The following is a 27,496-nucleotide window of genomic DNA, read 5'->3' as shown; positions in this document are numbered from 1 at the left end:
GCCAAAAAAAAATAAAAGGAAAGGACCACGGATTGAATTAATTAAATGGATAACAATCATTAATCTGACTTGATCCCGAAACGGTTCATAAAGCATTGATACTGGGCCTGTTCGATTATTTATAATGGTCACGGGTGGTTGAGAATCAATAATGGATGGAAGTAATTTGATTGATTTACTCAAGTGACAAGATGCTCGAGCTAAACGAGACAGATAATGTGTCCCTAGAGTACCCTTTGTCGGCTCTTGGGACATCTAATAAGGGGAAGCTGGCCTTGTATTCTGGCTCACAACGCGCCGCACGAGCTTGTCTTTAGTTTAGGAAAGTCTCAGCCGGCGACACATGGGTGTCCAGCTATTTGGCAGGAAAACTGTTAATTTGGATTTGTGTAGCATTACAATTCGCATGCAAGGAAGAACTTGGATAGTCTAAGCGAAAAGCAATTACCATATTCCTTTCACTCATTAAACTAGGGATAGTACACACTCTTTTAGTTCCACAATCCTGTACTAGTTGCTGTATGTTACGGGGTCCATCATACTCTAACTTTCTCTTATTAATTTCCTCTGTATGACCACGAGAAAGATTCATAAAAGCTACATTTTACACTAAAATATATATACACGGAAAGATGATACAAATCGAGCATGATAATCGAGCTTTGAGATCTGAGTGCCCCTGCTTCTTCATTGCAGCAGTAGGGAAGCTTCTATCTCTCATGCAACTCTCAGAGCGACCATAATCGAAGTGTACATCCGAAGAAAGAAGATGAAGCCCCGCTTCTTCTTGATACGATTCAGGACGTCGTGAACCCTTTGTCATGCATAAATTAAAGTGCTTGCTGCTCCAGCCATTGCCATTTTCCTGATGCTTGGATACAGAAGAGCGGTTGCCGAGAACTTCTAGTACATATAGACATGATCATCGTACATATGGGTTGTCATGTTCAATGACTGGACCATCGCTTCTCCTCTTTTGTTGAAGCTAAATACAGAAATCCCACCATTATTAATATCTGTCGCTCGGAACCTGAAAAGGCAGGAAAAGAAAGTCAAATAGATATTGCAAAGAAAATCTGGCAGTTGTAGAATGACATCCATGAGTTTCATAGACTTTTGATGAAGAGTGAGTCAAGGCTATTGCCATTTGCATAAAGAAATGTAAAACCATCCTTGGATCTTCAGCAGATATACAAGAATGGTCGAGGTAACAATTCTCGGGAAAAATTCAATCATGGGCATCCCTTTTGGACTTTTCATGATGAACATAAAATCTAACAACATTTTTTAAAGAACAATCCAAGAACTGCTTAATAATCATAATTCTGCAAATACCTCTCTGGCGCTAGACCAAGAGCTACACATATCAGTGCCCTCAACATTGATTTGTGGGTCACAACCAGAAAATCTTTCCCCTGGCAAAACAGAAATGGAGGAAGATGAGTGCCATTGCAACTTCTCGACAATAAAATATCTCATAATGAGTAGAAAACTAACAGGTGATAGCAAGATCTCCTTCCAAGCCTCTCTCGCTGTCTCCCACAATTTCCTTACAGGGTAAACACCATTCACGCAAAAGTTTGACGGATCCTCCCTCCATGTTATATACTCCTTCGGATACATCTCCCGAGCATCAACTGCCTCCAAATTCTGAATTTTATTTAGCATGCAGATATATAATAAAAGGAAAAGGTGAAATTTATAAGTGGAAAGGAACTATATGGCTTGATGAACTTAAAATTTGAATGCTTCAAGAACTTAGCACAGAAAAAGCAGTGAAAAGAACAACAAACTTAACCTTTTCTTGATGTACTCTTCAAGCACAGAAAAAGCAGTGAAAAGCATAACAAATTCATTCCGATGGCAGCTAACTTAGGAAGCATTATTGAGATTTGAGGCGCCTGAATCAGAAGAAGACGAGAACTGACCATTTTTCATTCCTTCAAGGAAAAATAGATGGGCCTCCTTCAGTGAATCCAGGAAAATCAATGGCTCTTCCCTTCCTTGCCATAGGACTTCCGCAGTAGTCTGCATTAACACTCAAAACTGATTGCTGATAAAAGGATGACTAAGTAACTAGTTTGAACTTCTTGATTATCATTTTCAAACCTTCGCACGGGATATTGGACTTGAGAAACACTGATCAAAGTGCATTTCTGACAAGGCTTGCCTGCACCTCTCAGCTTGCTTTACCCCAGTTTCTGTTAGCACAGAAAGATTTGAGCTTCCCTATGTTTCACATATGAAAAGATTAGTAGCTGAAGATTCACTCTAAAATCATCACAAGTGAAGAAAATATACAATAAAATGACAAGATTTGTCAGGTCACAAACAATCCAAGCAATAGGAAGTGAACTTTTTTTCCTAGTAAAAAGTCAATTAACTTAATCAGATAACAGACAAACCTGGACTCTGCTTTCTTCATTCCAAGAGCTGAGGCCATGCCTAACAAGAGTGACCTTCTTTGACGAATCCAGCATTTTTCCAGTAAGTGATGTTGTTGCTCTGGAAAAGTCATACGCACCACCAGTCACGGCAGCACCATTTTCGAGTCTCTCTGTGGCGGAGGTGTCGGTTAAGTTACAACCAACTTGAGTTTAAATGGCCATCTAAAAGTATTCAGCAAGATTGCTAAAGCAGATCTCTCTCGGTCGCCATTCACTTGAAGACATTCCTCAATAAAAGGTGCTTTCTCACTAAAGTTATAATCAAAGCCGATGCATCGCCAAGCCATATACTTTCATGGTTTCTTTTACCAAATTAGAGTGATGATAAAAACCTATGACTTCGACTTCGACTAAGCATCAAGAGTTTCTCTCTCTTTTTTTCTTTAATGAAACATAAGATCAGACATCAAATGTATTGCAGGAATTACAGTACAATGGCGCTCTATAAGCTCTTCCCGCATAACTCTCCCAACAAATCACACTTCACCAACCAGTTTGCATATAAACCTCACTTGCTTTGCATCTCACGGTGCTTGTGCTTTGTCTAGCACTAGTTTTACATCAGAGGAATGTGGTTTCGCAAATCAGTCACTCCATGTCTACCCTACTCTCTACACATAACAACTCGGCACATTCAGAAACACGTGGAAGAAGAAGAGGAAGAAGAAGAGTCGTCACCCTCGGATAGAGGCAGCGCGGGGCTTGCGTCGCATCGCACCGCCGGAACAGCCGCAGCCCTACGGCGGCGGTGGAGCTCCGGTGGCCTCTCGACGCTGACCGCGAACCTCGACGACCTCGAGGAGGTCGCGAATGGAGGGCTCGTAAGGGCGGTGATGACTCCCGAAACCATCTTCTCCGGCGACGAACGTCTTCTTCGATCGACAACTTTCGATGCAGTCGGGAGAACCCCGAGATGCCTTGAGCGACGTGGGTCGTCTGCGTTCCGGACAACAAATGTTATCCTCACAAGTCCGAGACTTTGTGTCGTGGATATGCTCCGCCAGATGCTCGTGCTGGTGAGATTTTTATGACGTCCTGCTCAGTGCTCTAGCAAGACGGGCGTGGTCCCGTTGCTAATGAGAAACTCGTCGTTAGCAATTCCTAAGCTTTTGGAATTTGTCTCATTAGATACTTTCTTTTCGCCAATTGAGTCTTTATATCAATTTTTTTTATGGAAAATAACATAAATAGTTTATGAACTTTGACCTAATGTGCAATTTCATCTTTAAAATTTTGATTATGCAATGTTATCTCGGAACTTTTAATTTGTTCAATGTTATCCCTGGACTTTTGATAGATGTCCAATATGATTCCTGAATTATATGAAAATATTTAATATAATTCGTGAATTATATGGTAGATGGCAATGAATTTGACTCAATTGAAGGATAATATTGGGTATTTTCATATAGTGTAGGGATTAAATTGAATCTTTGTTACTGAATATATAACTGGCATATCGACATATGATAAGAGCTTATTGGACTAATTGGAAATAATATGGATTTTTGTAGTGCTCGTGATGATGACAATGATCAAAATACCCTCGTAGAAATAGAGAGAGAAGAGGGAGGGGAAGTGGGGCGTCGCCGGTCAGGCATGGCTATCCAAGGACCACCGACATGGCCGGCCTTCCACGTCACCGGCCTTTCGATTCAGAGAGAAAGTGCAACTTATTCATTCGCAAACGCACTTAAAGTTTGCGGTGGAAAGAGTCACTTTGGAGAAGCATGCTTCCAGCGATGAGGGTATCGAATGTCCGACGAGAAGTGAAGGGGTACTTTGAGACGGTTTTATGCGGGATAGGAGGCAATTTGAGAAAGGGAAAAAGCCATAAAAAAATTTTCAAACTATGTCCATTGTGACACATTTATCCTAAACTTTTATCTGTGATAAAAAAATTTCAAATTTGTACATGTGTGATACATTTTTTCCTATCAAGGTTCTGTCAATAAACACCGTTAAAATCTGTCTATATGAAAGTCGAAAAAAAAAAAAGGTATTGACACGGCATCCATATGGTTTGAATGAAATAAAAACAAAGTTGTTTTTTTTTTCTAAAAAATCATCTTACGAAACATTGGCAAATGGTAAATATATCACATAAATACAATTTAAGTTTTTATGTCATAAGAAAAAGTTTAGGATAAATGTGTTATAGTGAAAATACTTTGATATTTTTGATGTCACAAAAAAAGTTTAAGGTAAATGTTTCATAGTGGGTATAATTTAGAATTTTTTTTATGGCTTTTTCCCTTTGAGAAACCTCATTAAGAGAGAACCTTGAGAATTTGGTCAATATCGGAAATATATGAAAATTTCCTTCAATTATCTCTCTCTTTGTAGAGAGTTTATTCAAGAAATTCAAAACGGTCAATCAAAGAAAGCCAAGTTCATCTACCAAGAAGAAAACAAGCCAAATCGCTAGGCTTCTTTGGATCCGTTTATTTCTCTAGAAAACTTTTTGCCAGAAATATTTTTCTCATTATCCTGGAATTTGCATCACTTAGAAAAATGAGTTAAAGAAAATCTTTTCACAGCCAATGGAAAACGTATACTTACATTTAGGAAAATAATTTCCCTGTTAGAATAAAAAATCATTTTATAGAGTATGACTAAATCTCGACATTTGAACCAAAGACCATAGTGCTTATACACGGGGACCCTAATGTCTGTGTCCAAGTTCACAGAGCCCAAACCTAGGGCCCTAGTTGGCCCGGGTCCCCAAAGCGGCTATGTCTGGATACTTGACTCTTGTACACAGGTTACCGGCGCTTAGGCTCGATAGAGTTTAGGGCTCAAATTCATTTGGGTAGGGCTCAAGACTTTTGATGTCTACGTTCGGGTACATAAAGGTTGTGCTCCAAGTCCATAGCAACCATGCCCCGGGTACCTGAGCTCTCATCCCCAAGTCATTAGCAATCAGTCTAAGTCTGTACAAGCTATGCCTAATTCCTCAGTTGCCGGCTTCAGGTCCACAGAGACTTGGCTTAAGTCTCTCGAGGCTGGGCCGAAGACCCTAGTGGATCTATGGATCACTTTTTTCCGGGAGTTGATATTTCAAAAAAATGTCATGCATTGTTGATCCATGAGATGGTCTTGTAACAACGAAAAAAATAAATAAATGTACGTAAAATAGTTAGCATCTATCATAAGGGGAAGAAAGAAAAAAAAAATCTAGCCTATGTTACAAAACATATAAAAAGTAAACTACTTTCTTTTGTTTTATTAAGTTGCTTGTTTCAATTGTACGGAAAAACAAATGCGGATGGAACATCATAAGAGCCAACAAGTAAGTATATTACGACAGTTCGCGATAAAACTTCATTTAAAATCTGATAATAATGTATTTTTTTAGAAAAAAAATCAGTTTTCCTTCCCAATCCACTAAAAATAATTTTTACTTTATTTTCAGATTTCAACGAAATATCGAAAAATACAAGTAATTTTTTCTTGAAAAAATAATTTTAATTGGAAATTTCTTTTTAAAAAAATGTTGGATAATTCACGACCGCCCTTCCTAGAATAGTTGACCTCCTCCTGTCCGTCTCTCCCCCAGGCGCCGCGCCCTCTATAAATACCCCCTCACCCCCTTCGTTCGTCACTTTTGGAGGCTCAGAGATCTCTCGCTGAGCACGATCCCCAGCGAGCGCTGAGCTGCGAAGAAACTCTTACCCCACAAGAATCGAACTTCACTCTTGAACTCGAACCGTTAACGCGAAAGCTCCAACCCGAAGCGCTTCCAAAAAAATCCGAAGGCGATTTAGGGTTCCGAGCTCGCGGCACCATGGAGGACGAGCAGGAGTACGATCCGGCGTACGGCATGGAGGACGAGGACGACGACGAGATCACGCAGGAGGACGCCTGGGCCGTCATCTCGGCCTACTTCGAGGACAAGGGCCTGGTGCGGCAGCAGCTCGACTCCTTCGACGAGTTCATCCAGAACACGATGCAGGAGATCGTGGACGAGTCCGCCGACATCGAGATTCGGCCCGAGTCGCAGCACAACCCCGGCCACCAGCCCGATTTCGCCGAGGTCCAGTTTTTTCCCGGTCGTCGGAGAAAGCTCGTTTTGTTCCGTTCGGATTGAGGGGGAGCTTTTTTTTGGGCGTTTTTCTTGTTTCGATTCATCTGTGGGAGGGTTTTAGGCCAGTGACGGTTGGTTAGGGACGGAAGTGTTGGAGTTGTGGTTTCGGAGATGGTCTAACTCTAGGCAATTGCGCAATTCTTCGGTGAATACGGTTAGAACTATGCATATTGCATATGCTGCTCTTGATTGCAGCTTCAGTCTTGCTTTTAGAAATGCTTCAGAAACATTGCGTTGTTGAGCTTGAACGTACTTAGTTTCATAGCATCAGTTCATGGGGTTCTCTCTTAGCGCGGTAGTTTGACAGTGGTCTTCGACTGTCGAGAATTCGATGAGCCTTAGTTAAGCTTATGTTAAGAAAGGGCAAAATTTTGTTAGCGAAAGTCCTGTTGTACATGGCAGCATTCAAAAAGTGAAAACTTTAGAGGAACGAAAGGGCAAAATTTTGAATTCCTTTTTCGTTTGGGGTGTTTTTAAAGTTTATTTAGACCAAATTTAGGCAAGATTAATTTCAGGCTTATTTGTTCTCTCTTAAGTCCAAATTGGATTTGGGAAAGGATAGAGTTAATTTGATATTTGTTCAAAATTACATATGTATAATGAGTATTTCTCATGTCTTTTCATTTTTGTGGTGTAAATCCCGACATGTTACCAGTTGTTGGCAAATTTTACCTGTAGCATTTAAAATCGTGAAGTTCTTGCATATTATTCAGGTCATAGTCACAAAGCAATATTATTCACGTAAAGTGGGTCATGTCAGAGAGAATAGTCTGTCGAGTAATGTTTGAGGGATAAAGTCTACTATCTCATGTGCGAACCAAGCAAAGAAACAATGCTATGAAATTCTATTAAGAGACCCTTGTCGATTATCATTGGTGTAGTCATAGACCACTCAAATATCATTTGTCTGATTGGATCCTTCTAAGACACGGAATGCCGAAAGATATTGATCCCTTGTGTGATGGAAAAGGATGCTTTCCTCTTCTTCTGTAATATAAACGGGACACATTCGTGTAAAAGTTTAAATGGCAATGACATTGGTGGGAATAATGTCAAAGAATTGATGAGGGAGGAGAAATTTCCGAGTGGTGATATTTGACTAGTTGATGATAGGTTGAAAAATTGACTTGACAGCCTGGCTTCATGGAGTTGCTTGTTTGATTACATGTTAGTCAAGTTTGCTAACCATTAACCACTTTTGCAATTGCATATTGCTTGGCTCTTACTGCTATTTGTTGGCCTGCAGACCATATATAAAATCAACTTTGGTCAAATATACTTGAGTAAGCCGATGATGACCGAGTCAGATGGAGAAACAGCAACTTTATTTCCCAAAGCTGCAAGGTTGAGAAATCTGACATACTCAGCTCCCTTGTATGTTGATGTTTCTATGAGAGTTATAAAGAAAGGACATGATGGTGAAGAACTCACTGAACCTCAGGACTTGCAAAAAGTTTTTATTGGAAAGGTCTGTTATTTGAGTACTAGTATGGTGATATTGTATCTTGGGAAGCAGCCGACGCTAACTGTTTTGTGTCATTGATATTAGGTCCCTATAATGCTTCGATCAAGCTATTGCACATTATACCAGAATTCAGAGAAGGATTTGACTGAACTTGGAGAGTGTCCTTATGACCAAGGTGGTTATTTTATCATAAATGGAAGTGAAAAGGTTTTAATTGCTCAGGAGAAGATGAGCACCAACCATGTGTATGTGTTCAAGAAGAGGCAACCAAATAAGTACGCCTATGTGGGGGAAGTTCGGTCAATGGCGGAATCTCAAAATAGGCCACCCAGCACAATGTTTGTCCGCATGCTTTCTCGCACAAGTGCCAAAGGGGTAATGCAAATTTTCTGTTCCTTCTCTGTGTGCGCTTTCGTTTTCTGGGCATTGATCTTTCTGATTGGGGTTTGGGTCTGCAATGACAAGGTTGTTGGGTCCGGAAGGGTGTGATGGTTCTTTTTTACTTCTAACTGCTTGAATGCGTGGCTGTTGTTATTGGAAAACTGCAGGGATCTTCAGGGCAGTATATCCGGGCAACTCTTCCGTATATTCGGACAGAGATTCCTATAATAATTGTGTTTCGAGCTCTGGGTTTTGTTGCTGATAAGGACATATTGGAGCATATATGTTACGACTTCTCTGATACTCAAATGATGGAGTTGCTTCGTCCTTCTCTTGAGGAAGCATTTGTAATACAAAATCAACAGGTATCTTTGTTTCTGTCACCTCTTCTTCTAGGATAAAGGCAATCAGAGAGAGAGAGAGAGAGAGAGAGAGAGAGTCTGTTACCTCGAGGCACGACTTTTTATTTTTAACTTGGTAATAGATTTACGATTTCTATTTACAGTCTGCGACTTTATCTATACAAGACTTTATGATGCTTTATCAGTTTATATTTTCCAGCCAATAGTTTTGTAATTTGAATGATGCCACGATTTTTCTTGATGTCAGAATATGTGATATCTTTACATCGTTTTCCTTGCATAAGAACCTCATTTTTCTTGTGTCTATCAAGAAATATGTCGAATCTTTTACTTCCAGCATAAGTTATCTGGCCTTCTTGACATGATCTAGCCTTATTTTAACTGTAGGTTGCTCTAGACTACATTGGTAAGCGAGGAGCAACAGTTGGTGTGACTCGAGAAAAACGTATAAAGTATGTGGCAAGTACTGTAACATTTACTTCAGCCAGCCTAACTTTTGATAGTATTTGTGGTGACTTATGTCTCTCTTTGCACAGGTATGCTAAAGAGATCCTTCAAAAAGAAATGCTTCCACATGTTGGTGTTGAAGAGTATTGTGAGACGAAAAAAGCTTATTACTTTGGGTATGTTCATTTCTCCTCAAAACATAATTTTTCATGGAGACACAGCAAGTGCTTAGTAAGTCTGTGCTGCTTGCACCAGATACATCATCCATCGGCTTCTTTTATGTGCTCTTGGTCGAAGGGCAGAAGATGACCGTGATCACTATGGCAACAAGAGGCTAGATCTTGCTGGACCTTTACTTGGAGGCTTGTTCAGAATGGTCTGTCCTGTGGAAGTATCTGTTCTGGAATTCTTTTGCTGGTCCATTGTCTTTCTGCTTTCTAAGATTATTCTCCTTTTGGTATATGCAGCTTTTTAGAAAATTGACAAGGGATGTTAGAGGTTACGTGCAGAAGGTTAATTACTGGATCCCCTTTTACTGAACCACATGTTGGCCATGGCATTTCTGTGTCCTTACTGTTGTTCATGAATGACAGTGTGTTGACAATGGAAAGGATGTCAACCTCCAATTCGCAATAAAAGCGAAAACCATAACTAGTGGTCTCAAGTACTCGCTTGCCACAGGGAACTGGGGACAAGCCAATGCTGCTGGAACGAGAGCTGGAGTGTCACAGGTTTATTGCATTTTCTTTCTTCAAAAGCTACCTTTTAAGTTGGTTATGCTAATATACCCAATGCTTCATTCTATTTGAATTACGATTATGAGGATTTTTTCCTCGGTGCCATTGATGGAAAACTTTTATTGATATTCTACTGGTTTGCAGGTGCTGAATCGGTTAACATATGCTTCAACATTGTCACATCTGAGAAGACTAAATTCACCAATAGGGCGTGAAGGTACAGCTAGTTATTCTGGCAGCTCTACGGATTGTTCTTAGTGTGGAGAATGTTTCATCAACAATTATCATGGCATGTGCTCGTTTGTCTCATATATTTTCCCATGAGTAATGCTTTTCTCTACAGGTAAATTGGCAAAGCCACGGCAGCTGCACAATTCTCAATGGGGAATGATGTGTCCAGCTGAGACTCCCGAGGGACAAGTGAGTAGTTTACCTATTAGCAAATCCCTATGTTGGTTGTGAAGACAATCTCTTATTTTATGACATCTTTAAATTCAATTGATTTGCTCATCAGGCTTGCGGACTGGTAAAGAACCTTGCTTTGATGGTCTATATTACGGTTGGGTCAGCGGCATATCCCATATTGGAATTTTTGGAAGAATGGGGCACGGAGAATTTTGAGGTTGTCAAAATGCTTTTGCTGATTAGTCTGGTTCTGCATTTTCTTTAAGGTTTTAACAAATTTTATATTTTTTTATGTTAGGAAATTTCTCCTGTGGTTATTCCTCAAGCAACGAAAATATTTGTCAATGGTTGCTGGGTTGGCATCCACCGCGACCCTGATATGTTGGTGAAAACTTTACGACGGTTAAGGAGACGGGTGCGTGCATAAGATCTTTTATGTTTAGTAGTTAGAGTACTTCTTGTCAGGCTTTTACATGATCAGCAGTGTGTTTTCCAATGTCTTGTAATGATCAGGATATTGAGATATTAGTTGTTGAAGAGATTTTTGAGAGTTATTTCTTGGTGCTGATGGGCTTTTACATGATCAGCAGTGTGTTTTCCAATGTCTTGTAATGATCAGGATATCGAGATATTAGTTGCTGAAGAGATTTTTGAGAGTTATCTCTTGGTGCTGATGGGCTCTCTTACATGCACAGGTTGATGTCAATACTGAAGTTGGGGTCGTCAGAGATATCAGATTGAAGGAACTGAGGATATACACTGATTATGGACGGTGTAGTCGTCCATTGTTTATAGTAGAGAAACAGAGACTCCTAATAAAGAAGAAGGATATACATGCATTGCAACAGAGAGTATGCCTTTGAAAGTAAACCTGTTATTTGCCTGAAACACAGCTGGTGCTAATTTTGAGTCTATTATCTGTTTTCCAGGAAGGGGGCCCGGACGATGTGGGGTGGCACGATTTAGTGGCAAAGGGATTCATAGAGTATATTGATACCGAGGAAGAAGAAACTACTATGATTTCCATGACCATTAATGTGAGTGGATTGATTTTTCAGAATAAGCATGTTGTGGAACATCTCAGTGACACCCAATTTAAATTGCCCAACGTCTGTTTCAGGACCTTGTGCAAGCACGGCTTAACCCTGAGGAGGCATATTCTGAAACTTACACCCACTGTGAAATCCATCCATCATTGATCCTAGGTGTTTGTGCTTCGATCATACCGTTCCCTGACCATAACCAGGTAGGCCAGTCATGCCAATGAACATCATTTATCAAAGTTAATCGGAGGAATTCATCTTAAGGGGGCTTTTTCTATTGGTGTGCTAGTCTCCGCGTAATACATATCAATCAGCCATGGGAAAGCAAGCCATGGGAATTTACGTCACCAACTACCAATTTCGGATGGTGGGTTTCCACTCCAGATTTTTATGATTATTTGTTTCCTTAATATAATACATTTCTTGAGTAAAAAATGTTATCCTCTCAGGATACATTGGCATATGTGCTGTACTATCCTCAAAAGCCTCTTGTTACCACACGAGCTATGGAGCACCTTCACTTCAGGCAGCTTCCTGCTGGCATTGTAAGCATTTAGTTTTGGGAGTGGGGTGCATCTTTTGCCTTTGTGATGATCTTCTTATGCTTTGTCACACCTTTCCTACCTTGTTTTGGTTAGAATGCCATTGTTGCCATTGCTTGCTATTCTGGGTACAATCAAGAAGATTCCGTCATTATGAACCAGTCATCAATAGATCGTGGATTTTTCAGATCTCTATTTTTCCGATCATACAGGTAAAGATGCTACCTGGCATGGTGATAAACCTGTGGATGCTTCAAAATATCTGCAATTTAGTTTTAATATTGCATTAAAACTATTCTCTTAGGGATGAAGAGAAAAAGATGGGGACTCTGGTTAAAGAGGACTTTGGTCGTCCTGACAGAGCTAATACAATGGTGAGAACCATTTGAGTGCTCTTCATCCTTTTCTATCTTGAAAGTAGTGAAATCTAACATTGTCTTCATTGCACAGGGCATGAGGCATGGTTCTTATGATAAATTGGATGATGATGGCCTTGCACCTCCTGTGAGTACTTGCAGACCCACTAGATAGCCTGGTTTTGGTTTTAAAGATAGGTTTCACTTAATTTAGTTCTCTGTGATAGGGAACAAGGGTTTCAGGTGAAGACGTGATTATTGGAAAAACCACTCCAATCGCACAGGATGACGCTCAGGGACAAGCCTCCCGTTATTCGAGGCGTGATCACAGCATAAGTTTACGGCATAGTGAGACTGGGATAGTTGATCAGGTTAGGCCTGCGTTGACTTCACTGCTACAGGCTTAGTGTACTGTATTTTCAATTCTATATTAATAATTGCTGACCTGTTGGTTGACTATTTCAATATAGATTCTTGCAGTAATCAAACCTTCTGTTTTGATTCGATCTCCCTACTATACTTTCGGCGAATGCAGGTTCTGCTGACAACAAATGCTGATGGGTTGAGATTTGTCAAAGTAAGAGTGAGATCTGTTCGAATACCTCAAATTGGGGATAAATTTAGCAGTAGGCACGGGCAAAAAGGAACAGTAGGCATGACATACACGCAAGAAGACATGCCTTGGACTGTGGAAGGCATTACACCTGATATAATCGTGAACCCACATGCTATTCCCTCTCGCATGACAATTGGGCAGCTTATTGAGTGTATTATGGGCAAGGTTGCTGCTCACATGGGAAAGGAAGGAGATGCTACTCCTTTCACAGATGTGACTGTGAGTTCTGATGTTTCTTGATCTTTTTGTTTTGGCTTAGATTTATTAAATGCTCATTAGAATCTTGAGAGTTAGTCGATGCAGTTTAGATATGACCTTTTAAGAACCACATAGACTAACTAGGTAGGGAATAAGGAGTTGGAGGCATATCATTTATATTTTCTATTTGGCAGAGATAGGATTACTTTTCTCAAGCCGCATAGACAAACGTGCTTCGTATAAGAACAATTGGCTTCCCAACCTGATCTGAAGAGACATTTTTCAGTTGTTATGTTAAATACTGTGATTTTGGGATTAACTTCTTGTTGATATGGGGCGTTAGGTTGGAAGATAAACTTTAATATTTGCCTTCAGGCTGCATTTTTCATGTTGGAAGTTGGTCATAATTGCATAGTTATGCATGCCTTTGTTTGTGGTTGTGACAGCAAGATTTGACACCTAATTACTATTTTCTGATTCTTAGGTGGATAACATCAGCAAAGCTCTTCATAAATGTGGGTATCAGATGCGAGGATTCGAGACAATGTATAATGGTCACACTGGCCGGCGGCTCACTGCTATGATTTTCCTGGGTCCAACATATTATCAGAGACTCAAGCACATGGTGGATGATAAGATCCATTCCCGTGGTCGGGGTCCCGTGCAAATTCTTACAAGGCAGCCTGCTGAGGGACGGTCTCGAGATGGTGGTCTCCGATTCGGAGAGATGGAAAGAGATTGCATGATTGCTCATGGAGCTGCTCATTTTCTCAAAGAGAGGTTGTTCGACCAAAGCGATGCATATAGAGTCCACGTGTGTGAACGCTGTGGATTGATTGCCATAGCAAACTTGAAGAAGAATTCTTTCGAGTGTAGAGGTTGCAAAAATAAAACCGACATTGTTCAGGTGTGTATTACATTTATCCAGTGCTTTCATATTTATTTTCATGATAATGCGAATGATTTTTTCTCATGACCTTGTGAGCAGGTTCACATTCCTTATGCTTGTAAATTGCTCTTCCAAGAGCTTATGGCCATGGCCATAGCACCGAGGATGCTCACGAAGGAAATCAAACCAGCAAAGGACCAGAAGAAAAAGGGTGCCTAAACTTGGGCGGTAGGGATTCCATTTACTTCGTTGAGCGCTAATGTTTTAACGGACTTGTACTTTAGATCAGTGTCAACCACCTATAATCGTCCATAACGAGCGATTTGGTTCTTCTCGGAAAAGGAGATACCCGCAAAGAAAAGGAGATGTCCCTACAACATAAAGCATCAATTTTCAGTTTGAAGCGAATATATGTTTGTTTCTCCAAAAGACTGAAATTTTACCTAGCAAAAGAAATTGTATGATTAGTCCAATCAATCTACTGAAGATAAGATTTTACCTACTTCATAGACTCATCTCGGTGCAAAAACGATCGTGTTTTAACGGTGGTTGTATGTTGAATGTCGTACGCATTCTCCTTGGGGTTATAAAAAGTGGGTACTTGTACTCTTTTGTACATGTACCTTTTCTACATTTGTACTCTATATTGCGGTCTAATTGCAAATTAAGATTTGTCATCATCACTAACTTTAATAGAGTTTTCGTCATCTCAACACCAATTGGTGCGGTCTTTTATTTATGCTAGTGACACTGGTCGATTGATCTAACATTTTGTTATTTGCGGGTACACTCGCAAGAATCTTTAGTAAGAGAAACTCTTAAAAAGAAGTTTGGATTTGTATCGCTTGTGAAGCTAATACAAATGAGGGGAAGGGATTCTATATATATATAAAAGTACTTATCTGATTTCAATCGTAAATCTTTTTTTAATTTAACGGTAGAGATTTTACGAAAGTGCATTCGAATATTAAAACTTCAAATTCTTATAATTTGTACAATTGGTGCAATCGAGTCCTTTAAAGTGGCTTTTTTATTATTTTGTCTATCCTACATGGCTAGAACATCGTTTATCTAAATATGATTTTTAATATAAATTTTATTAAATACAAAAGTACTCTAAAATAGTACACATTTTCTATAGTGCCCTTAGGAATATTCTAGAGAGAAATTCCAAGTCTGTAGAAGAGCTCACTCGGTCTCTTTGATCATTCTCGGTCTGTCGTGTGTTGAAAAGCTTCTGGACCGTGACACTAGTGATCTTCCTTGTGAAGTCGTGCTACAACGGTAGGATCACATTTCTATCTAATAAAAGGTTAAACTAAATAAAAGTTGATCAAAATCGCATTGTGAAGTCGTGCTACAACGGTAGGATCACATTTCTATCTAATAAAAGGTTAAACTAAATAAAAGTTGATCAAAATCGCATTTCCAATACGGTCCAATGTTCTTAACTCCGGTCATGGATTTAAGTAGGATGGAGCTGAGATCGCGTTTAAAACAAGATATACAAATCCAAGTGGAGATTTCTATATTGAGTAGGAATCAATGAGGAAATTAAAACGTTTTAAGTGAAAATAATCACGAAAATAAATCGGTAGAGATCGGAACTTCAGTATTTCGGAAAGTTTCGAGTCCCTTTGTCAATACGTACTCCATGCGATCCCTTGGGAAGGTGTGATCAACTCGTCGAAAAGACTGACTCCGGTTCACTTAGGTTCACCTAAGTGAACCGGATGTAATCGCGATTGAATTTGGGCCGGACCAAGCAACTGCCGAAATACCCACGAGCGAAACGGGCCGTCGGGTTTGGGCGGCGTCCGCTGAGAACCGTCGTCGCCGCGCAGGTATTTCAATTTCACCACCGTCTCGGAGAGCGAGAGAGAGAGAGAGAGAGAGCGCATGGAAAGCCAAGAGCTCATGGAAGAAGGAATGGCCAAAGACGAGATGGAGGTGGAGGTGGTGGTGGAGGAGGAAGGAGAAGGACCGCCTCCTCCTGGAGGATGGGAGTCCGGACCTCCTCCGCCATTGCCGACATCACCACCTCACTCCGCCAGAATCGAGACCAGCGCGGCCATGGAAGTAGTAGCAGTGGAAGAAGAGCAGAAGGAACGACCAAGTGAAGCCGAAGGGAGAGAGCAAGAAGCAGCAGACGGTCCACCACCTCCTGGTTGGGGAGCCGCTGCGTGTCCCTCGACCGGACCGCGAAGCGAGGGGACGGAAAGCGAACCGGTCGGGTTCGTGGAAGAAGAGAGGGCGCCGGCGGCGGCGGGAGAGAAAACGGAGGAGGAGGTGGAGGAGGTAGAGGTGGAGGAAGAGGACGGCCCGCCTCCTGGTTGGGAAGCCAGTGCTCGTCCCTCGGTCGAACCGGGGAGCGAGGGGATCGAAAGCGAAGCAGTCGTGGAAGGAGGAGGAAGGGCGGCGACGGAAGAGAAGGCGAAGGAGGAGGTGGAAGGTCCACCTCCTGGTTGGGGAATCGATCCTCATTGTCCGATCGAGCCGCCAAGTGGGAGAACAGTGAAGAGCGAGGAAATCGAGGGAGCGGAGGCGGACGGTCCGCCTCCTGGTTGGGGGGGAATCGATCCTCATTGTTCGGTCGAGCCGCAGAGTGTCGGAATCGAGAGCGAAGAAGCCGCACAAGAAGATGCGATCGGCGAGAAGGAGGCCAAGAGAGAAGAAGTGGAGGAGGACGGTCCGCCTCCGGGTTGGGGAATCGATCCTCGTTCTTCGATGGAGCCGCAAAGTGAGAGAATCGAGAGCGAAGAAGCCGCGGAAGAGGATGGGATAGGAGAGAAGGCGAAGGAAGGAGAAATGGAGGAGGACGGTCCGCCTCCCGGTTGGGGGAACGCTCCTCATCGCTCGATCGAACCGAGGAGCAACGAGGGAATCGAAGGCGAACGGGCTGTGGAAGAAGAGAGAGAGAAGGACGACGGCGCGCCTCCTGGTTGGGAACCGGTGCCGCTGCCGCCGCCGCCTGCCTCCAAGTCGCCACAGCCGGCGCCGTCCACGTTAGTGCCGTCGGCCCCGCGGCCTCGTGGGCGTACCTTAGGTCAGTGTGGTCGACCCTGTCTTAAGTTCCTTTTTTTATGAGCGGTAGTTACTTTAGTTTGTGCTCTATGGGGTCAATTCCTTTTCATTCTCTTAACTTCGTGTTTTTTCACTTTGTCATTGCTTGGACGGTTGACCTGATCTAATGATCAGTCCACTACTAAGTTTGAGTTAGCTATTTGTGGAGATGAACCCGGAGATCAATGATTCATTTCATTGGTACTGTCACTTCAGTAGCTGTGATACCTGTTTCCTTCTGATGAAAAGGTTTCTTGTGGAGATCGTAGCTCTAGTCTTAGTGGGCTATTTGCAAGACGAACATCTGATTGGTGGTTTTGGGGGGCATTCTTGTTTATTCACACGTTCAAGAGCTTAGAGTGGCTTCGTGTTTGTTTCTTCTTTTACTGTTTTGTCTATAGTTTTTTATCTTTCGTATTATCTGGGCACAATTTGCTGAGGTTGATATGCAACTGCCAGCCCTACTGAGTAAAATTCGTGTAATGATGGTTCCTTATGCTCCGAATGCTCATCTTCGTAATAGAAAATCGGGAAACTGCCAGCTTATGGATTGTTCTTTCAACATTTCTTTGGTAAGAACCGGTTGTTTAAGCAAAGAGAAGAGTGCATTTCATTCAAGCTGACCATGGTTCATGAGGGGAAGTGTGTGGATTGTTAGCTTGTACTTCTTTACTGTACCGTTGTGCTCTGCTATCAGGTTGTTGTTTGGTAGACTTAGGATTAGGCAAGTTAAACACGCAGACCTCTTATGGAGTCCGGTTAATGTTTTGGATGCCCACATCTGCTAGTTTTTCATGCAATCGTGACAATATCTCGATGCTTGATGTCTTAGTGAGACAATTATGCTGCAGAAATGGCTCAAATGGTTTGTGGTTCCTGCCAAAGATTGCTTTCATATCAGCCGGGAGCCAAATATGTCCAATGCTTATGCTGCAAGACAACTAACTTCGTGTTGGAAGGTTTATCTCTCAATCTTTACCGGAATTACTTTTATCGTCATCTTTCCTTTTCTCCTTTCAAGAGCTACACAAATTAACGGGAATTCGAAGTCATATGGTTTGTGTATTGATTGATAGATAAGCAAGTGCATTGATTGCTGCTGCGTAGCAGCAACTCTGCTCTGCAATGGTAAAATGACAAATGTGGACCCACACCCAGCTACTCCCTATACTTCTATTGCACAGATCCAAAAGAACTCATTAGTATGTGACTATGCTCTGGGCTTTCAAGTTCAAGTTTGACTTTTTATTGCAGTAAAAATATGTTGTCAGACTGTCAGTGCTATATGTTTCATGGCACTGAAGATTCTTCTGAGAATATGCAAATGGCATGTTGATTTATGCAGAATTGTTGTCTTACATATGGGGCATAGGATTGTTTCGTTCTTTATCGTGTGATCTTGGATATTGACCTTTTGCCTTTTCTTTTAGAAGTGGGACGGGATTGGTGAGATTGCTGTCAGGCTGTCAGAGATATATCAAAGATAGATATGCAACATGGTAGATGTAGGTTGAGGATCGTCACTGTTTTATAGGAGTGAAATTTCTTTGACTTGCTTTATGTGTGCACGATGTATCTGTGCTAGACATATCGTTGTGATAACATTCGATGCAATTATGTCAGTGCTTCTTCCTAGATGCTTGGATGCAAAAGTATATAAAATGGGAAATACTCTGTATGGCAACCATCAAAGAAATTATTACAGTCTGATCCAGCTCGAGTCTGATCCTGGAAAAAAGAGAGAAGAATAAGCCGTTTAAGAAGAGACCTAAAAAATGTCACATAGTTAGGAAATTTGTCAAAATTCACGTGAATTTCCAAATGGATGCTCATTTGGTGCCTCACCATGTGCTTTGGTTATCTTAAACTGGAAGAGTTCAACAGTAAGTAGTTATTGGAGGTCAAGTGACTTAATTTGAGTCTGCCGGAGAAGTAAATAGGTTGCCTGGGTGATATACCATACTATAAGTTTTAAGAAGCTGGTTGTTAGCATGTCTTGAGTTTACAGGATAGTTTCGCCCCCAATTTAGTACGCATTGTATGCTTGGCAGATTTCAAATTCAAGCAATGTCATATCAAGCTCGAAAATCATTTTTGTATTAGTTAAAGGCTGAAAATGGTTATAACCTTTGTCGGTTAAAGTTTTGCCTCCAACTCTGCAGCTTTTGCCGCAGTAGTATGAAATCTTATTGCATAATAATGTGATGGAGGGATAAAATCAATGAGCAGTTCCTCTTTTATTTTGCATTCAGACTAAATAAATCATATTTCCGTTGCAAGAAGAGCATAATTGAAGAAGAGACAGAACAATTCAGTTGTTGAAGCTGAAGTTGTTCGAAGTCGAAAATAAATTATGATATTCCTACCACTGTATAGTTGAGTCTAGTCTGGCTGGAATCTTTTTTCTGTTATTCTGCTATGTGTCTTTGTCTTACTGAAAAATGAATTACTGTCTTTGTTCCCATTTCTTCTATCAGAGCATCAGGTTGGACAAGTCAAATGTAGTACTTGTGCGATGTTGCTTATGTACCCGTATGGCGCTCCAGCAGTCAAGTGTTCGGCCTGCCGTTCTGTGACAGAAATTGTGGTATGCAAACTGTTTGCTTGAATAATTTCTGTGTGACCATGCTTGGCAGATATATCTTTTAAGTTCCTTCATCCATGGAGTGGATTCCCATGGCAAACATCAGTGCCAGAAGAGATTTTTGGGTCCCAAGTTCCTAAGCGTCCCTTTAGGACACATATATAACCACTTTTGTGACTGGAAGTATTTCACGTCGATGAATTTTTACTTTGTGGATATGAGAAACCGAATTACAATTGTATGTTTCCTTTCTAACTGTGGGCCAATGCTCATTTGACACCTGAGTTCAATTAGATACTTGTATGAGTTAGCTGTAATTCTGAAGATTTGTTGAGTGGTAGGGTGTTATTCCGGTTTCTGGTCCCTCTTGGCTAGTCTTAAATTGATCACCAAGACAGTCTGTATTATTTTCTTAATTTTCCTTAAGCTTGAAACTATGTAAAATGATGCGGCAACAAAGTTATTTTCTCTCCATTGGCATGGTCTCATTGACATGAACTGGCACCTGGGCGACCGATTTGATATATTCGTTGATGTTTACAAGCAGCAGTCCTTTTCCATCAAGCTTAACGTGATTTGTTTATGGTAATGTCTAAAACCGTGGATTAATCTGTATCACTAGGAGCACAACAAAAGGTCTCCATGGTCAGTGCAACAGGGGAGACTTCCCCCTCCCAGTACAGTTCCTTGATGAGCTCACACAAATCTACACTTCAGCAGGTAGCATCATATTCTGAGCGCTTTTTCCGGTCTAAGTGCATGTTTGTTATATTATTTCACTTCCCCAGTTGGAACTTAGTTATGCCTTATTATTATGCGCTGCCCGTACCCTAGTAGGCTTCCATTCTTGTACGGAACTGATATAACAATCTGTGTATGCTTCTTGTGCAGACGTTAACATCAACGTGGAACGAAGGCAAACGAAGGCAAATTGTTTGCATCTGCACAAACTTCATCCATGCGTTTTGGACTCCATTTCTTCGGGCGCCTGCATTTTGCTCCCTCAAATCGTATGCAATTTGGGAACTCAAAAGATCCCTGCAGTCAGATTTGCAGTTTCAGATGATCTCAGCCAGAGATAAGTTAAGACCTAGCACCTGCATCAAAACGATCCTCAAAAGATTTCACTAAAACTGCTGGCGTGCGAGATGTTTTTGCCTGCCTGGGTCTTTTCCTAGAGGCCAACCAAGGATTGCTAGTTAGAACGCGATTACTATTATGAGTTCTAGTCCCTTGTGTACATGCCTATGCATTATTTCTTGAAGCCTGAATAATTTGTGTTGTATGATCTGCTTCTCAAACTTTCGGCACCTGAGTAACGCTCCAAGACTTTAGTCCCTCAAGATTTTTATGAGCAGACGACAGCAAAACTGCAATGTGGCCATCATGATGTAGAGTAGAGGTTGCGATTACGGAAGTACCGCTGCTTTTAAAACGTATTCCGAACCGATATGCAGGAACGTTTTTCCACCTCAACGTTAGAATTGTGAATGGGCTATGTGAATGTCTCTGGGTAATTTGGTCATGGGCGATCACACGGGGACTGTGGTCGTCGGTCTCCAGTTTGCCGGCCGATAAGATCTTTGTGATTGACCAGCCAGCTGGGTTGGTTTGCCAAGTTGCAAACTGAATAAAGCGCATGTGTATAGCTTGATCACAGAATTGCTAATGAGGAAAAACAAACGAAAAAGCATTACTCGAGTGTCTTTGGCGATATTTATACGAGGCGATAAATTTTGATCGCGAAATTGCTAATGATATTTATACGAGGCGAAGGATAGTGGACCTTGCTCGATGACAAGTAGGGTTGTCAAATGGTGGGTTGGGTCGAAAATGGTTAGATCGAAATTGAACCATTTATATGTAATACAAACTTAATGACACTACCGACCCGACTCATATTATTAAAATACACTATTAATTGTGTTTATACATTCCTTATATAAAAACTCAAAAAAATAAAAAGTGAGCATTTCAAGTGAGCTCGGCACGACGGACTACGTCATTATACTGCAAGGCCTACCTAAGAACTTATTTTCACAGAGTTCGATTGTTGATTACAAAACACGGCAACATGTTGGGTCTTAACATATTATTCCAAACTATCCATTGCAACAGTCGTAGAATGCAGAGTCTCTTCAAGCGATTGGTAAATCATTCGTTGATAATAAACCAAGCTGTCCAAACCGATTATTGCGGAGCTAGGTTTATTCCACCAACAAGAACAAGATGATTTCTCAAAGCATTCGGTGAACTACCACCGGTGACGAGCAGCGAACAGAAATATACAAATGAAATAGATTTCCTAATCGACGAGCTCACGTATGATTAAGAGAAAAGTTCGGAAGTGAGTATGACTCCGTGTCTCGAGGATTCTTCGGGATCTTCTTCAATATCTTTTTCTTGGTTCGAGAGAAGTGATCCAAGATTCGCTTGATTTTGTGTATCTGATTAAATATTATCTCGATTTGCTGACTCCTTTTCTTCTTGATTTCGATTCTCTAATTCATGAAGGAGGAGGAGTGGTGCAAAGAGAGGAAGTTGCAGCAGTAGGAAGTTGAAGGCGCTTACGTTGCTCTCCGGAATTTCTGTCGATGAGGAGAAAAGATGTGCAAGAAAGAAGATGGGCTAGACCTGTTTACTTTTTAATTTTGCTCTTTTGGTTATATGGATGGAAAGTGCGTTTCTCAACAGATGCATTAGGGAAAATTGCCGAAAAATCTCTGATTCTATAACACTTTTGCTAATTTAATCATAAACTTTTTAACTTTACCAATTTAGTCCTAAATCTTTTTATAATTTATCAATTGAGTTCATCTGGTCAATTTTAACTGGCAATTGCTGATGTAGATACCGGTAATGATACTTAGAACGGTCGGCGTTGATGTGGACAATTTTTTATAATCTTTTTTTTTTAAATTATAATGATTTTTTTTATTTCTTTCTTTCTTTCCTATTTTTTTTATCAAGTCCAGCAAGGGTCGTCGATTGGCCCTCGTGAGGTCTAGGCGAGGGCCGTGACCTTTCGCTCATTTGTGACCCTCGCGGGACTTGATAAAAAAAAAAGGAAAAGAAAGAAATAAAGGGAAAAAAGATTAAGAAAATTAATTAAAAAATAAAAAAATATATTATTAAAAATTGTTCAGATCAGCGCCGACCGTGCCACGACGGCAGCGTCCACAGATGAGTGATTTCCGATTCAAAATTAGCCGAATGGACACGATTAACAAAACGGAAAAGAAAATATTTATGACTCAATTCGAAAAATTTAAAAATTTTGAACTGAATCGGCAAAAATATAATAAAATATAAAAATTTTTTGGGACAATTTTTTCGATTCATTCAGACTCATTTATTTTGAACTTTTTTCTTTTCACACGACAAATTTAAGCCGATCGGCGTAGCCCCCATTTTAATTTATATAGGTTAAAAGACGGGGCTGGTGACCCACTTCGACAGCTATAATATACATAAACATATATATATATATATCTGCGTGGGGCCGCAGATAGACACCGAAGAACAGAAGGAGATTCACCACGCTTCAGAATAAACGAACGCCGTACATCTCCCTCTCTCCTTCTCTGTCGACGCTCCGTCAACGATCTTCGTGTCGCGGGGGGGGGGGGGGGGCGGCGTCCCTGTTTTCTGGTGAGCGTCTCTTTCCCTGTGCAAGCGTCTAACCGTGCTGTCGACCCACAATTAAAAGCCTCCATTTGTGGGTTCATCTCTCTCTCTCTCTCTCCATGCCTTCGGATCGATTCGAGTTCTGTCATCGTCCCTGTCGCGTCATTCGCGACTCTGGCCGAAAGACTGGGAAATTTTTTTAAGGGTTGTCTTGGTGATCTTTGGGGAATTTGGTGGTGGGCTTGAAATGAATTGGGAAATTTTTTTTATGTTGGATTTCGAGTGAATTTGAGTTTCTTCTCCAGAACTTTTGCCTGGCGCTGCTTGTTTTGAGTTCCCTATAACGGGTTCGAATCTGTATTCGAGCATTATATTAGGAAGAAGGTGGTGGAGGTGTTAGATTCTCGTTTGGGTCAATAGTAATTTTCCCTTTTGCTCCAAATGACTGTATGTCTTCAGCTTTGTCTTATGATAGTGCCATATGTAGCTGTGGGGATAGTTTTGCCTAGTCATTAGTGGGTCATGGATGGATGGACTAAACTTTGTTGGCTTCAACTGGGAAAGATGTTCGGCTGAGCAGTTTTCGACTGTTATTATACGGGGAAGAGTCCTGAAATGTCGGTTGAAAAATTTATTTGATGTTTCGTCGAGGTATATGCCGGTATATCTTTGGTTTATTTCGGGCTTTAATTTCGCCATTTCATGTGTATGATTCGGAGAGAGACGCGAGTCCTGCCATTGTTTGCAGTCCTATTCCGATGTAAGAATTGAAATAAAACAAACTGCAAATACAAGCTCCTGTAAAGTGATATGGATGGAGAGACTCTATATTCCGATTGCGGCAACAATTTTTGAACTTGCTCAAATATTTGCATCGCATTTTTTTGCTTATGCATTTGTGATTCTCTGCTACACCTGGAAAGGTCTAATCCTATGCACAATAATTGGTTCCTTCTAAGTTTTGTTTAGAAACAAAATGTTTCATTCTGATGACGACGGTGCAGAGTCCAGCTACATATTCTTAACCATGTTTTGAAAACGGAAACAAGAAGTCAAGTGTGATCAATTTCTGTTCTGATTTGGAATTCAGCATGTAAATGACAGGTAGCTCCTAGATGTGTTCACCTTTTCACTCCGGTAATACCCACAATATGAGATCTGGAAAGACCTGGTGAAACATTTTTTTCAGGCCTGCATTTTACCTGGGAAATTGTATGTTTCTGAAACAGTGTTTTATTAATGTGGAAGGGCCATAGTTGAATGTTTAGGCGTAGTGCTTAGCTAATTCCAAGTAAGTCCTTTGGAGTTTTCCCGGTCCTCTATCTGTCACCATCACTGTGATTTCATGGAAGAGGAGAAATGTGGACTTGGATTATGGGACTACAAGTCGTGAACGGCATTGTTAGTCTTCTTGAGCCAAGAGCTTTTAAATATGTAAATTTTGACTTTTTCCTCCTTTTCTTTAATAATTTTTAACAAACTATCAAACGCATGTTGCTCTAGTTGGACTTGTCATTTTATTTGGATATGTCTTCTATGTAACTTATTCACGACCGGGTTCTAGTGCGATGCACATTTAGGATAATTTAACTTGCGGAATTCGTGAGCTTAAAATTGCTTACTATACAGTCGAAAGCATCTTTCATGGTATAAAAGCACCGCAGTAAAGCTCTATAAGCATGTCTTTGGGGAGAAGTGAACATCTAAAAACAATTTCCTTGGAAGATGAAAACAAATTTTGAAAAAGAACTGCCGACATATGAAAAGGTTCTTGCACAGGGGCTACAGGTACAGTTGCTGCATTTACGGTAATAGTATTCTAGATAGCCTACTTGAGTATCTTTCTTTGAAATTTGAACTTAAAGCAATGTTGTGGGCCCTTCATTTCGCTTTCTTTCTTGAGGTGCATCCTCATTTTGGCCCTTTTCCATGTCCCCCAATGAATTTGTGGGGTCTTCTTGTTTGCTTTCTTGGCATAGTTGTAGATAAATCCGATGAAGGTTGGAAAGCGTCGGTGTATAATATTTGTTTTGAGGGCAGTTCATTTGCTTCATTCCTTGCAACATTGGACTTCTGTCTCTTACCTCCTCTTTCTCCCTTGTCATTCCCAGACTCCTTTTGTCCCTAAACAAGTTTTGTTCGAAAAAGATCCATGGTCTTGGAGCAGTATTTTGCCAAGGAATGGAAATCCACCTCAGCCAACAGTGACACGATTGATCCTGGAAGTAGCATCGGCTGCTTCGACTGCAATATCTGCCTGGAATCTGCCCACGAACCGGTGGTCACCCTCTGTGGTCACCTATACTGCTGGCCCTGCATCTATAAATGGCTCCATGTACAAAGTGCATCTCTTGCTTCAGATGAGCACCCACAATGCCCAGTCTGCAAGTCTGAGATTTCACATACAGCCATGGTCCCCCTCTATGGCCGGGGCCAATGCTCCAGTCAACTTGAGCTCGAAGGGAAGTCTTCCAATCGTGCTGTGGTCATGCCCCCAAGACCAGCCGCCTGTGGAACTCGAGCTCTGGCATCTACGGCAGCTCCGACTGCTCAGCAGCTTCCATATCGAAACCCTTATCAAAACCAACATTTCTATACCGGTCCTTTGAGCAGTTATGAGGATGAAGCTTCATCATCTTTGCTCAACTTTGGAAGCACGGGCTTTCATAATACGATGGTGGGTATGTTCGGCCAGATGGTTTTTGCGAGGATGTTTGGCAACTCGTTGAGTTTGTATGGTTACCCTCACTCTTATCACCTTGCTGGGGGGCATAGCCCCAGGTTGAGAAGGCAGGAGATGCAGGCAGATAAATCACTGAACAGAGTTTCAGTTTTCCTTTTCTGTTGCTTCCTACTGTGTCTTATTGTGTTCTAAGTGAGCTACGCAAATTTGGCCAAGCTATTTAGCCTGCTTGTAAAGAGTGTTGTACCTTTGAACATCCATATATATGTGAAGCAACCCGATGCGGTATCCTGTAACTAATCTTGTCCAAATTAGTTGATTTTTGATTGTGAGAGGACCACATATCTCATCATGTAAAGCAGATCACAACAGTATGAGAAATCGTATTGGATTTTCTTCCTAGTTTGATTCACACTGTTTTAGATCATGTAAGACAAATCTATCCTCATTTCATCAGCTAAAGTTTGTACTATTGCCGACTGTCAGGATGCAGATCGATTCTTCCTAGAAATCACAAAGAAGTAACCTTACCTAGTTTCATCTATCATTCTGTCAGTTCCTTGTCTTCATCACATAGAGAAAAATTATAGAAAAGGAAATTCTGAAGAGCGGCCCCCATAGCACTTGTTAAGGGTCATCGATTGTGCTTTGGAAACGTAAAATTTTCTATTTTAAGTAAGTGACCTCTTTGGAAAGAGTTCTTGCTCAATTTTTAAAATGTGTTGATATGCATTATTAAAATTTTAGTGCTCTTATCTAATGCTCTCGGGCACTTGTTAATGAAAACCCTTATAAAAATTATGATCGGCATATGTCGAATTTACCAAAACAATGAATTTGCGATTTCTTTCTAGTTAATTCTAAGGGTTAATACCGTGAAAGCCATAAACTAATACGCCAGTGACAAATTCACTCAAAACTAATTTTTTTTACATAAATAATTCCAAACTAGTATATTTGTGACAAATTTACCTAAAACTAATTTTTTTACCATAAAAAATCCTAAACTGGTATATTTGTGACAAATTTACTTAAAACTAATTGTTTGATCACCAAAAACCTCAAACTAATACAATTGTGACAAATTTACCTTCCGTTAGTTTTCGTTAAATTGGAATAATACCACGAAAAATTATAAATTGGTATACTTGTGACAAACATGGCGTAAAACTCAAAATCGGTATACCCGTCAACTACTACGTGCCATTCAATTCAGCAATTTGATGATAAAATTTAACGAAAATTAATATAGGGTAAATTTGTCACAGGTGTACCAGTTTAAGATTTTTGGTGATAAAAAAATTAATTTAAGATAAATTTATCATAAATATATTAATTTGAAATTTTTCGTGATATTAATTATAGTCCTAATCTTGTTCTCTCCCGGGTGGGTACCATAGGAGAAAGAAGAATGAGTATATAGGTCAAATCAATCAAACTCTACTGAAACTATAGAGATCTAAGACAGAACGGTACTGGACCCACCATTTTCACTGCATTCAACACTGACATTGAGTTTGCCCCTTTATGAGCAACCAAAAAACTAGTACTCCGTGGTAGTCCC

The 27,496-nt window shown here is 40.7% G+C and overlaps 4 protein-coding genes across 7 annotated transcripts; 3 read left to right on the top strand and 1 right to left on the bottom strand.

Moving 5' to 3' along the window:
* Nucleotides 1-425: 425 nt before the first annotated feature.
* Nucleotides 426-3,452, bottom strand: LOC115680460 (probable 2-carboxy-D-arabinitol-1-phosphatase). The gene is made up of 7 exons (XM_030604272.2): nucleotides 3,126-3,452; nucleotides 2,406-2,557; nucleotides 2,110-2,229; nucleotides 1,929-2,028; nucleotides 1,498-1,637; nucleotides 1,336-1,415; nucleotides 426-1,030 (listed from the first exon to the last, which is right to left on the bottom strand). Exons 1-7 carry the CDS (start codon nucleotides 3,295-3,297, stop codon nucleotides 904-906), a joined length of 891 nt encoding a protein of 296 aa, XP_030460132.1. The 5' UTR covers nucleotides 3,298-3,452; the 3' UTR covers nucleotides 426-903.
* A 2,652-nt stretch (nucleotides 3,453-6,104) lies between these two features.
* On the top strand, nucleotides 6,105-14,608 carry LOC115680458 (DNA-directed RNA polymerase II subunit RPB2). The gene is made up of 25 exons (XM_030604269.2): nucleotides 6,105-6,483; nucleotides 7,781-8,002; nucleotides 8,084-8,374; nucleotides 8,548-8,745; nucleotides 9,130-9,194; nucleotides 9,279-9,365; nucleotides 9,445-9,565; nucleotides 9,657-9,701; nucleotides 9,783-9,920; nucleotides 10,071-10,143; nucleotides 10,270-10,346; nucleotides 10,441-10,548; nucleotides 10,630-10,746; nucleotides 11,027-11,182; nucleotides 11,261-11,368; nucleotides 11,452-11,577; nucleotides 11,664-11,741; nucleotides 11,824-11,919; nucleotides 12,013-12,128; nucleotides 12,221-12,290; nucleotides 12,367-12,420; nucleotides 12,500-12,643; nucleotides 12,808-13,107; nucleotides 13,571-13,993; nucleotides 14,075-14,608. The coding sequence occupies exons 1-25, from the start codon at nucleotides 6,235-6,237 to the stop codon at nucleotides 14,192-14,194; spliced, it is 3,582 nt and encodes a 1,193-aa protein (XP_030460129.1). The 5' UTR covers nucleotides 6,105-6,234; the 3' UTR covers nucleotides 14,195-14,608.
* Nucleotides 14,609-15,768: 1,160 nt separating this feature from the next.
* On the top strand, nucleotides 15,769-20,321 carry LOC115680459 (uncharacterized). The gene is made up of 4 exons (XM_030604271.2): nucleotides 15,769-17,021; nucleotides 17,890-17,997; nucleotides 19,516-19,625; nucleotides 20,245-20,321. Exons 1-4 carry the CDS (start codon nucleotides 15,875-15,877, stop codon nucleotides 20,311-20,313), a joined length of 1,434 nt encoding a protein of 477 aa, XP_030460131.2. The 5' UTR covers nucleotides 15,769-15,874; the 3' UTR covers nucleotides 20,314-20,321.
* A 2,795-nt stretch (nucleotides 20,322-23,116) lies between these two features.
* LOC115680554 (E3 ubiquitin-protein ligase RMA1H1-like) lies at nucleotides 23,117-26,334 on the top strand. Of its 4 annotated transcripts, none has more exons than XM_056316202.1 (2): nucleotides 23,117-23,184; nucleotides 25,361-26,334. In XM_056316202.1, exon 2 carries the CDS (start codon nucleotides 25,402-25,404, stop codon nucleotides 26,122-26,124), a length of 723 nt encoding a protein of 240 aa, XP_056172177.1. In that variant the 5' UTR covers nucleotides 23,117-23,184; nucleotides 25,361-25,401; the 3' UTR covers nucleotides 26,125-26,334. The 4 variants fall into 4 exon arrangements, with proteins under 4 accessions (XP_056172177.1, XP_056172178.1, XP_056172176.1 ...); XM_056316203.1 differs by lacking the exon at nucleotides 23,117-23,184 and adding an exon at nucleotides 23,768-24,353; XM_056316201.1 differs by lacking the exon at nucleotides 23,117-23,184 and adding an exon at nucleotides 23,768-24,650.
* The last annotated feature ends 1,162 nt before the right edge of the window (nucleotides 26,335-27,496 follow it).

This window comes from Syzygium oleosum, unplaced genomic scaffold, assembly GCF_021117445.2.
Source record: "Syzygium oleosum isolate NSW1041296 unplaced genomic scaffold, Sole_v2.1 Sole_v2.11, whole genome shotgun sequence".
Taxonomy (NCBI): Eukaryota; Viridiplantae; Streptophyta; class Magnoliopsida; order Myrtales; family Myrtaceae; genus Syzygium; species Syzygium oleosum.
This window is presented reverse-complemented; position numbering and strand designations above follow the sequence as displayed.